The sequence below is a fragment of the Cnephaeus nilssonii genome, assembly GCF_951640355.1.
Source record: "Cnephaeus nilssonii genome assembly, chromosome: 3".
Classification (NCBI taxonomy): domain Eukaryota; kingdom Metazoa; phylum Chordata; class Mammalia; order Chiroptera; family Vespertilionidae; genus Cnephaeus; species Cnephaeus nilssonii.
This window is the reverse complement of record NC_137074.1, coordinates 77,436,233-77,448,404: the sequence shown is the minus strand read 5'-3', so window position 1 is coordinate 77,448,404 and position 12,172 is coordinate 77,436,233. Positions and strand designations below refer to the sequence as shown.

General features: G+C 40.9%; 1 protein-coding gene across 2 annotated transcripts in view; it reads right to left on the bottom strand.

The window, feature by feature from the left end:
• Positions 1–12,172, bottom strand: part of ST3GAL6 (ST3 beta-galactoside alpha-2,3-sialyltransferase 6) — an 86,905-nt gene that overhangs the window by 17,434 nt on the left and 57,299 nt on the right. For both annotated transcript variants that reach the window (XM_079766834.1, XM_079766835.1), the window contains 2 exons: positions 6,360–6,463; positions 5,296–5,359 (listed from right to left, as the gene is read on the bottom strand). In XM_079766834.1, the coding sequence (XP_079622960.1) occupies positions 5,296–5,359; positions 6,360–6,463 (168 nt within the window). The remainder of the gene's footprint in view (positions 1–5,295; positions 5,360–6,359; positions 6,464–12,172) is intronic.

The following is a 12,172-nucleotide window of genomic DNA, read 5'->3' as shown; positions in this document are numbered from 1 at the left end:
TTTTCTCTGCTTATTAGAATGTGAGGGGGCACTGGAGCTCCGTGGGAGGCTGGACGCCTCTCGCCTCAGACTTCCATGTCACCTTTCCGGGCCTCAGTTCTCATCGTTAACATGCGGGGGCTGAACTAGATGATCCCCATCTGTCCTGCCTCGGACCATCTCTATGACTTCACCACTTTGCTTCTGGGCCTGGCTCGTTCACACAACACATCAAGGGCAGGTCAGCTCAGGTAATTGCGATTCGTTAGGAAACAAGTCAGCAGCCTTAATATTGACCTTACCCCAACCTGCTGGGCTACTGCTTGGGAGAGAAACTCAGAAAGAATATAAAGGAAAAGGCCCAAGATTGCATCCTCCTATCATGCAACAGGACATGTGCATTACCCATTTTATTTTTTATTTTATTTATTTTGGTACAAACACATACCAAAGAGGTTCATTAAATTAAATAAAATGGGTAATGCACATGTCCTATTGTATATCTTTTCACATAGAACAGAGAGAACTCCAGTCGAAAAATTAGGGGGAAAGGCGATTTTCTAAAATGTGAATGTTTTTCTAAAGGTGATTATTAAAAGAAGACAAATTATTATAATTATTACTAGGTGACAAAAAAGCTTTGGAAAAACACACACACATGCGGTTTTTGTTGAGGTTATTTTGGAGGGAAGTGGGGAGTGGTTATGGAAGGGAGGAGGTGAGAGCAAAGAACAAGCATGGAGTTGTCACAGCTCCAAGGCTCTTTCACACAGGTTTTTGGCCAAACACACACACTCCTGTTCCCTTCGCTCTTTATTTCTGGCCCCAAGTTCTCCATGGTCTTAACTTTAGAAAAAGGCTCTCTCTGCCTCGGGGTCACTTTACTAACATTACCTTGCAAAGATGGCATAAGTAAGACCTTCATAAGCGATGCCGCCTCAGAATGGTTTACAGCCCCAGTATGTTTCCACAGTTTGCACAGGGTATCCGTTCTCCGAGGGAGAAACCACAGTCGGCTGCTTCCAGCACGAGGCTAGGTTGCTCTCCAGTTACCGGGTAACTGATTCAGGATCCTGACGGTTCCCAGGCACAAACAGGTGGGGACAAGGACAATGGTGGAGAACGCTGATGAAGGCTGCTAGTTGCCTTTCAATAATCATGTTTCCTTTGTTCAGTAAAATAGGACTCTTTGGTGTGTTTTTTTAAGGTGGGCACACAGCCAGGTGGAATAAAGGCTACAATTCCCAGTCACATTTACAGCTAGGTGTGGCTTCGTCATTATATTCCTAGCCAACCGGACATAATCAGCGGTTGCTACTAAATGTTTAACAACCAGTTCTTTTAGGGAGGGAGAAGCGTGATGAGAGAGGCCAGGGTTTGGGGTGTTTGCGTTTGTAGTGTTTGCCAATCACCGTGGCATAAATCATCCCACCCTGGGTCATTTCAAGCTTCCACACTGGTGGCACAGAATGCGGCGTTGGGAAAACCTGCAGCTCTCACACGCATGCAATGAAGTAGTATATGTGATTTCTGGAAAAAAGCCTGAAAAAGGAGGCCAGCCTTTCTGGGTGGGGCGTGCCCTTCCCCCTCCCTCCTCCCTGCTGGCCAGAATGCAGACCCTAAGGAGGAAACCCTAAGGAGGAAACTGTGTATAGAGAAATGCAGAGTCACAATGGAGAAGCCGCGGTCCCTGATGCTCAGCTGCTGGGCTGGCCCTGGAATGCTCACCTGCCAACTTCATTTACACAACACCTGTGAGAAAGAACAACACTCCTATCTTGTAAAGGCGACTGGTATTTGGAGTGTTCCCATTCCCAGTGGAACCTACCACAACTGAGGGCATCATGCGTGTTAAATAAGATAACTAAACAAAGCTAGGGTCATATCTGGTGGGATCACAAAGGATCCAGGTTTGAAACGAACAAAAAAGAAATGTCTGAACCTTTCTAGAAGGGACTAAGAGGATGGAGGGAGAATCACATATGGGTGAAGAGAGCAGCCAAAGGAAAAGAGATGAGCAAAGATGGCTCTCACCTCTCCGCACCCAGTCCCTCCTCTCCGGCCTGCAATGACTTACTTAAAATATAGGTAAAATTTATTTTTTTAAAATACATATTTTATTGATTTTTTACAGAGAGGAAGGGAGAGGGATAGAGAGTTAGAAACATTGATGAGAGAGAAACATCGATCAGCTGCCTCCTGCACACCCCCCACTGGGGATGTGCCTGCAACCAAGGTACATGACTTTGACCGGAATCGAACCTGGGACCCTTGAGTCCGCAGGCCGACGCTCTATCCACTGAGCCAAACCAGTCAGGGCTAGGTAAAATTTATTACCTGTGAACCCTTCTCAAAAGTTAATATGCAAAGAGAAGATAATGTCACAGGTATATTCTTATTGTGGGCGAAAAGGGGGCTCTGCAGTAACCCTGACAGGCTCAGGGGGCCAGATGGCAGGCCTGACAAGCCCAGTGACCAAAAATAACCGCACAGGATGGTCCGATCCCAAATCCCTAACTGGGTAGAGGTCACAGCAGGTAGTCCCGACCCAGGCCTACAGCTTCCTTAGCAAAGGTCAATCCTCACAAGTGAGCTCTGTCCACTGTTCTTATGCATCTGGGATAACATACCTTTGAAATGTCAGAGTAATTTTCTTTTCTTACCCTTCAAAGACACAACCACCGGCGCCAGAGCACCAGACCACAGAACCCTCACTGTTATCTTATTCCCTGCATACCATCTGTATGTGCCGTAGATGTTCATTATTAACTATCCTGCACCCACCAATGCAAAAGTATGTGTTTCTTCTGTCCCCTAATCTACTACTAATGGATTGCATGCACCTTCCTTAGATCTCCTTTGATTCTTTTTTTTTTTATTAATTTTTTTTTTAGAGGCAGAGAGAGAGGAAGGGAGGGAGGCATGGTGGGAAGGGGGGGGAGGGTGAAGGAAAAAGAGGAGGCAGAGGAGGAGAGAGAGAAAAAAAAAGAGAGGGAGAGAGAGAAACATCAACCCATTGTTCCGATCATCTATGCATTCAGTGGTTGATCCTTAAATGTGTGTCCTGACCAGGGATCGAACCTGCAACCTTGGTATATTGGGACAACACTCTAACTGAACTACCCAGCCAGGACAAATCTCCTTTGATTGTAATGTATAAAATAAACTTCAAGAGTACCATTCTCCAGACCAGCTGGGATCTTGCTCTCCAGTATCTGTTGTCAGCTTGGCAAAAATAAACTCATAAAAATTCTCTACAGGTTTGGGCATTTCCTAACTCAGCCAACATTATCAAATTTCCAAACATTGTCTGTAGGGAACAGGTGTGCACATGTCAAGCAAGCAGCTCAGCAATGCTGAGTATCTGAGTGCATGGCTATGCCACTGTGCGGGGATCCAAAATGGAGTTTTCCATTCGCTCTCCACCTGATGAGTCTCTGACTGCATTTATTCGACTTCAGACTGAAGGACTCTTGTGCAATCTGCATGACTTCCAATCTCTCCTTACCAACCATACCCACCTCCCTCCCAACACTGGAGATGCTGTGAACCTGACCTGAGTTGGAGGTGCAAGTGGGGGGGGCACTCTCAGTGAAAAACGGGGGTGGGGGTGAGGGAGGCGGGGCAGAGTGACAAGCTCAAGTCAGCAGAGAGGAAGCAGCCTGCCAGTGCATACATGATAAACACCTGTGCCTGAGAGGTTCTGAAAGCAACTCAATAAAGCACAGTCTAGTTCAGGCGTCCTCAAACTACGGCCCGCGGGCCACATGCGGGTGTTTTTGCCGTTTTGTTTTTTTACTTCAAAATAAGATATGTGCAGTGTGCATAGGAATTTGTTCCTAGTTTTTTTAAAACTACAGTCCGGCCCTCCAACGGTCTGAGGGACAGTGAACTGGCCCCCTGTTTAAAAAGTTTGAGGACCCCCTGGTAGTTCTAAAATAAAAAAACAGAAAGGAAACTTTCATTCACATACCCTCAAGTCTCCTGTCAGTAGTTCACATTTACAGGCCAAGAATTTTTTCAAATATCTGCAGATACTTGCTGCAAATAACTGAGGAATGATCATTATCACTTGTAAATCAGAACTCTAGGCACTGGATAAATCAATCTAGGTCACATCCTGGCTCGGGCATTTAGCAGGTGTAACAAACACATACGGTTGTCTGCCTAGCCTCAGTTTCTCCAGTTAAAATGGAGATCATCAGGGATACTTTTCAGGGTGGTGGTAAAAATTAGAGAGAATTGACATTAAGCACAGACAGATGCCCAAGGTCTGCACAAAAAAATATTCTACAAATGAGAGCTATCTAAACTTTAGGTGAGAGGAGAATATATGTGGTTGTTGTTGATAGACAATCAAAAACTGAAATTGAGATAGTTTGATGGCATCGTTTTAAATGATAATTAGTACAAACTGAAATGAACCAGCATATAGAACATAATCCACACATCAATAATCTGGGCCCCCAACAGAGGCAGGTGAGATGAACTCAGTCAAAATCTAGCAGTGTTCCCCCCTCTCTGTTATGTAAACTCTATTTTCATTTTCACACCTCTGTCCACTAACCCATTTCTGCACCGCCCCCTCCCCCCCCCCCCCCCCCCCGCCGCTCCCAATAGCACCTCTGTTCTCTTGTGCAAGAAGGGAAATTCTGCATTCTACTTTTCAATGGAGGTCAGACCATTATAGACTATCCATATCATCCCTCTGTAGCTTAAAACTTTGTGAAATAAGTCTACTTCTATAAATCCAACTGACAATTCAATTTCTAGGGGGTGAACTTGACATCAAAATTTTCTAAAAGCTAAATTACCATGTGTAGTCAGAAAGTGTGTATCTAAGCAAGCTGTTTGCTTCGCTCAAATATAATTCTGAATAAAAGGAAGAGAGCTGCTTCTGAAATCCAATATTCAAACGAAACAGAAAGGATCCTTAGGAACAGTTCAGAAAATGTGGGAAACAGCCCCCAGAGGGAGGCTGTGAGCTGATTAACGGGGGTGAGAATTAATTCTTCAGTAACAAGTTAGAAAAGATGAATGTGGGTTAAAAACACCCTGACTTTGCACTGGTATCACCCATCGTATGACTTCTGCAAAGGTTTGAGCCAGCCAATTACATTACAAAGCCTCTAAATTATTTTTGTAGTTTGTTTATTTCAAGTGTTGTTTGTTTATTCAAGAAATAACTTCTAGATGTTTTAGTTATGTACCAATGCTGTGGAATTTTCCCAAGTGATGACATTTTACATCAGGGTGCATGCTTTGAACCACTTCAGCTAAAACTAAAAGTCAAACAGAGGCAAGAAATGAACTCACTTGTCAAACTCATCAAAGAGGTCACAGCTCTGCAGCTTTGAAAGAGCAAGTCGAAAATATTCCGCTAGAAAACAAATGGAGTACTGTGAGTGAAAGGAATCATGGCTTCTTGGGTACATAGGAAGCCACCTTTACCCCCACTGGTCCCCCAAAGCCATTACAACTGGTGTGGCTACATTTGATTTCTCCTGGGATGAAGATTCATGATACAACTGCATTTAGCCAGCACTACTTAATAGGCACATCACAATGGTCAATGCTCTAAGGACACGAAAAATAAGGGGCTTAGTGGGAAAGCAATCATAAAAAATAATCCCCAAATTAGCAGAATCAGATAATTCTGAAACTAAAATCAGTATAGAAATCAATATGCAGCAAGCTTAACCTTATTGAATTACCAAATTCTCTGCAAAACCCTTTTAACACACACACACACACACACACACACACACACACGATCAATAAGCAAAATCTAAGTCAGAAAAGTGTAGGCTTGTCACCTTCTGGGCTTTTAGAGTCTCCCCAAAATGGAGAACATAAAGTTGTGTAAGCCAATCAGGTGTCAGGCAGAGGGGAAAGTGTCTCATTATTAGTGGATGGAATATTTCTCTCTAAATTTAGCAAAAATAAAACATCCACTGATTAAATTTTTAATTTTTAATCTAGCTCCTAGGTCAAGGAGCTAGAACTTGCTGATGAAATAAAACTCACAAGTAAAGAGATGAAATGGGAGATAGGGAGGAAGTTAACACACAGAGTTATCCTGCTAATTCTAATTGGAATAAAGTAAGGCATCAGGACTCATTAACAATATGGTGGCAGAACAAAAGTATAAAGCAGTGTCTTAACAACAACAATAAAAATCTACCTTTTTAATCCTTTTATTCTATCCTGCCTCCAAAGGAGTTATATACTAAAATGGATTCCCTCTTCCCATCCCAAAATTATATTCTTTAGAAATCACTATGAAGCAGAAAGATGAAACGGCCTTATTTTTAACATAAACAGTTCACATCAAACACCACTCATTTTCAATAGGGCAAGGTAAGAATAACATTACTGACCTGATGTCCTTATCCCATAGGGCAAATCAAACTTATCGCTACCATATAAGGAAGCAAGCTTTTTAAAATCAGCTGCACAAAGAAAAGGGTGAAACTGTTGAAACCTGGAAGATAAGGATAAGAAGTGATTTTCCCAAGTGCACATGACACTGGTAGGCTTTTGAAGTCACAACTGAAAATAACTGTAGCATATTACTCATATTGTTATATAGACTATATAAATGTATAATTATTTTTTTAAATTATCTAAAATCACCTTAAATAGTATTTAAGTATTACATAGAACAGGATATGCAATGGAACTACATGACCAGCATAGAAACACTTTCTAGGTAGTGGAACCAAAACTATGTAACAGCTAAGGGGGCGGGGCTTGGGGGAACAAAATTTTAAAACAAACCAACACCAAGTGGTAAAATGTTAGCTGCCATATACAGAAAGGAACAAAGGAACTAATAAGGGAAAATAAAAATATTGACGCCAACCTATTCCCAAATGTAAAGGCGCTGTATGTATGAATGTGTCAACCATGAAAATAAAGTATACATTAAAATTAGATATAGCTAGAAGTAAATTCCTGATGTCATTAAATTAAGATTTCCTCAAGAACAAGAACCACAGGCATTTTTCTTCCTATTGCCTGTCTGTCCGGGTGCTCTCTCAAACAAAAGAATGTTTGATGAGGGCAGGGGGTGCCTCTGCTCTTTCTCACTTTTAGTGGCTGGCACAGAGTAGGCAGACAACAGACATTTAAAACATGACTGAATGAATTCAAACTCCAAACTAATGCTTTATACAACCATTATCTAATAGAAAAATAAAAAATAAAATTAATCAAAGAAAAGGAGTAGGTAACACTCATACTAAAATGCTATTTTTATCTACCAGAAGGACTGAATGCTACAGAGCAAATCAAGCTAATCCTCCCCCCAACCCCCACACAGAGCCCCCTCTTTCCAGACTCGTCACCTTTGCTTTCTCTTAGTCTAAAAACTACAGGTGGAGATCAGCGTGCCCCTTACAGTATATTTCAGAGGCTACATGACAGAATGGAGTAGGGGTGAACCGGCTTCCGTTTATCCTGGCTTTGCCACTCATGAGCCACTAACATTTTTCAGAGCCGAGCTAAAACCTCACATGTACTCAGGCTAAGGAAACAGGTGGGAGACCAGCCCTTCCTGCTTTACACACGATGTGCTTCCCAGATTTAGTTGTCATAGTGATAGCAGCCTTGCAGGTCCAGCCAATCTTGAAAGGTCCTACGTATACCAGGATGGATGCCCAAGTTCAGGATCGGCTCTGAGAAGATGAAGTGTCAGGTCACCTGACTTAAGATTGAGAGGAGACACGAGATCTTCCTAACTTGGGAAAGTGAACCACAGATGACTTTGCATCCAGAAGGCAAGGCAATAAAGGACTCTGTTCTTTGGAGTCGGTAGGGGTGATGATATGATGACCAATGACTAATGTCTATTGCCAGTCAAGCCTTGTGCTAGATGGCTTACATTTTATTTCTAAATGAAATAATAGTTTGGCACTATGTCACAAGCACTGTACGTGCTCATTATCAGCCTTATCTGTAATAATTATACGATATATTATATAGTAAATCAAGCTATATATCGTATAAACTCGTATATGTCAAACTCGAGGCCCACAACAAATTTTTGCAGCCCTGCGAATATAACAGTATGTAAGAAACTTTTTAATAGGAGATTAAAAATGGGGGCAGAGTAAGTGGATGCTGCATAGACAAGCTCCCAGGAACAAACTTGTATTACAACTAAAATACAGGAAAAAAAAATGCTGAATAAGCAACAGAAAACTCGCAGGAGAGAACCCTGATACCCAAGGACCGAAAGTGGAGACCACATAGAGACTGGTAGGAGGGGCTGAAGCGCGACACAGCTGGCCAGGCGCCCACAGACAGCAACTGAAGTCCCAGAGAGATATCTCAGCTGTGGGGGGTTGCAACTGAGAACTCTGGGATCTAATCCCCAAGCTGGGCCCCCCCAGCAGAGCACCAAAACTGAGGAGGGTACCCACATAACATCTGGCTGTGAAAAGCAGCGGGGCGCTATCTGCCAGAGAGGAACAGCTGAAAATTCAGGCACCCTCTTAAAGGGCCAACACACAAAATTCCCTGTGAAGCCACCCACCTTGTGCTCTGGCAGAGGGAGGGTGAAGTGGACTGGAGCTGTGAGGGCAGAAGCCATGACTAGGGACTTAGGGGATAGAGCTCAGAAGGCAGACACCTCAAGTTTCCTGGGCTGAGTCATTCCCTCATGCAGCAGAGGACATCTTTCCCACATGGACATTTGCCTTTCCTGGGGAGAAGACAGATAACACACCTTATTGGAAAACACCTTGCCCTGAGGCCACTTAAGAGATTAAAATTAACAATTAGCCTCCGGGCAGAAGCAACTGTCCCACCCTGTTGAAAACAACTCTCGCCACACCTGAGGATGATTGCCTGGGGGGCAATTGAAGTCAGAATCCTATCAGTCTGTAAGCAGAGGTAGTCTCTAGAGGCTTTGAGTCTTTGCCTGATCTAATTAGTCAGAAACAACCTTTAACACTGTCCTGCACTAGAGATTGAGAGGTGTAGAGGATCTACCTAATACATAGTCACAAACTCAAACAGAAAGGCAAAATGGTGAGACAAAAAAACAACCCCCAAGTGAAAGAACTAGAGAATTCTCCAGGAGAATAGATAAATGAAGCAGAGATAAGAAATTTAAATGAATCAGAGTTCAGAGTACTGATGGTAAAGATGCTCAACAGCATGAATAAAATATAGTAACTATGAAAAATAACAGTCTGAGATAAAGAATGACATAACACAAATGAAGTACACATTGGGAGGAATACACAGCAGATTAGGGGAAGCTGAGGATCGATTCAGTGAATTAGAAGACAGAGTTGAAAATATCACTCAATCAGATAACCAAAAAAAAAAAACACAAACAAACAAACAAAAAAAAACAACAACACAGGAGGACAGCTTAAAGGAGCTGTGGGACAATGTTAAATGTAAAAATATTAGAATAGCAGGTGTACCAGAAGAGGCAGAAAAGTAAAAAGGCATAAAGAAGGTGTTTGAAGAAATAATGGCAGAAAACTTCCCTAACCTGGTAAAGGAAAAAGTCACACAAGTCCAGGAGGCACAGAGAACCCCAAACAAGAAGAACCCAAACAGGCCCACGCCCAGATAAATCCTAATTAAAATGCCAAACATTAAAGACAAAGAGAGAATCTTAAAGGCAGCAAGAGAAGAAAAAACTGTTACCTACAAAGGAGTTCCTATAAGGCTGACACCTGATTTCTCATCAGAAACCCTGCAGGCCAGAAGGGAATGGCATGAAGTACCCACGGTAATGGAAAGCAAGGACCCAAGACCAAGATTACTATATCCAGTAAGGCTATCATTCAAAATAGACGGTCAAATAAAGAGCTTCTCAGACCAAAAAAAAAAAAAAAAAGCCTAAAGGAGTACATCACCTACAAGCCAGCATTACAAGAAATGCTAAAGGGATTGCTATAATGAGAAGAAGAAACAGAGAGAGAAACCTAGCCATATAGAAGTACAATGGCAATAAATGAGTCCTATTAATAATAACCCTAAATACAAATGGACTAAATGCTCCAATCAAAAGGCATAGGGTAGCTGAATGATACAAAAACATGACCCAACTATATGCTGTCTACAAGAGACCCACTGAAAAACAATAGACGCACACAGAATGAGAGTGAAGGGATGGAAAAAAAATTTCCATGCAAATGGAAAAGAAAAAAAAAGTTGGAGTAGCAATACTCATATGCGACAAAATAGACTTTAAAATGAAGGCCATCACAAGAGACAACAAAGGTCACTATATAAATCTAAAGGGATCAATACAACAAGAGGATATAACCCTGGTAAACATATATGCACCCAAACAGGAGCACCTAAATATATAAAATAAACTTCTAGAGGACTTTAACAGAGAGATCGACAACAATATGGTCATATTAGGGAATTTTAACGCCCTTCTGACTTCACTGGATAGATCTTCCAGACAAAAACTTAACAGGAAACAGAGACTCTAAAGGACACACTGGATCAGATGGACTTAATTGACATTTTTAGAACATTTTACCCCAACGCAGCAGAATATACATTCTTTTCAAGTGCACATGGATCAGTCACAAAGATAGACCACGTTAGGACATAAAACAAGTCTCCACAAGTTCAAGAAGATTGAAATCATATCAAACATCTTCTCAGTGGAATGAAATTAGAAATCAACGACAGTAAAAATACCCCAAAACATTCAAACACATGGAGGCTAAATAGCATGCTATTAAACAATGAATGGGTTACCAATAAGTCAAGAAAGAAATCATAAACTTCCTGGAAACAAATGAAAATGAACACACAACAACCAAAAATATCTGGGATACAGTAAAAGCAGTCCTGAGAGGGAAGTTCATAGTACTACAGGCATACCTCAAAAAGCAAGAAAAATCAGCAATAATCTACTTAACCATACAACTTAAAGAACTAGAAAGAGAACACTAAGAAAAGCCCAGAGTAAGTAGAAGGAAGGAAATAATAAAGATTAGAACAGAAATAAATAACATAGAGACTTAAAAAAATACAAAAAAAATCAATGAAACCAAGAGCTGGTTCTTTGAAAGGATAAACAAAATTGATAAATCATTAGCCAGACTTATCAGGAAACAAAGAGAGAGAGGACCCAAATAGATAAAATCAGAAATGAAAATGGAGGAGTAACAACTGACACCACAGAAATACAAATGATTGTAAGAAAATACTGTGAACAACTATATGTCAACAAGCTGAACAAGGTAGATGAAGTAGATATATTCCTAGAAAAATACAATCTCCCAAAACTGAATCAGAAAGAATCAAAAAACCTGAATAGGCCAATAACAACTGATGAAATAGAAGCAATTATAAAAAAAACTCCCACCAAACAAAAGCCCAGGTCTTGACAGATTTACAAGGGATTTTTACCAAACATTCAAAGAACTAATACCTATACTCCTCAAACTATTTCAGAAAATCCAAGAGGAAGGAACACTTTCAAACTCTTTTTAATGAGGCCAGTATTATCCTAATTCCAAAACCAGATAAAGACACTACAAAGAAAGAAAATTACAGGACAATATCCCTGATGAACATAGATGCTAAAATCCTCAACAAAATATTAGCAAATTGGATCCAGCAATATACTAAAAAGATCCTGCATCATGATCAAGTGGGATTTATTCCAGGAATGCAAGGCTGGTACAATATTCACAAATCAATAAACCTGATACATCACATAAACACATTGAAAGACAAAAATCACATGATCATATCAAAAGACACCGAAAAAGCATTTGACTAAATCCAACACCCATTTTTGATAAAAACTCTCAGCAAAGTGGGAATAGAGGGAGCATATTTCAACATGATAAAGGCCATATATGACAAACCTACAGCCAACATCATACTCAAAGGGCAAAAACTAAAACCATTTCCCCTAAGAACAGGAAAGAGACAGGGATGCCCACTTTCACCACTCCTGTTCCACATAGTACTGGAAGTGCTAGCCAGAGTGATCAGACAAGAAGAAGAAATAAAGGCATCCAAATTGGAAAACAAGAAGTAAAATTCATTATTCTCAGATGACATGATATTGTACATAGAAAACCCCAAAGACTCCATTAAAAAACTATTAAACAATAAATGAGTTTGGCAATGTAGCAGGATACAAAATTAACACAGAAATCTATGGCTTTTTTATACATCAATAATGAACTCA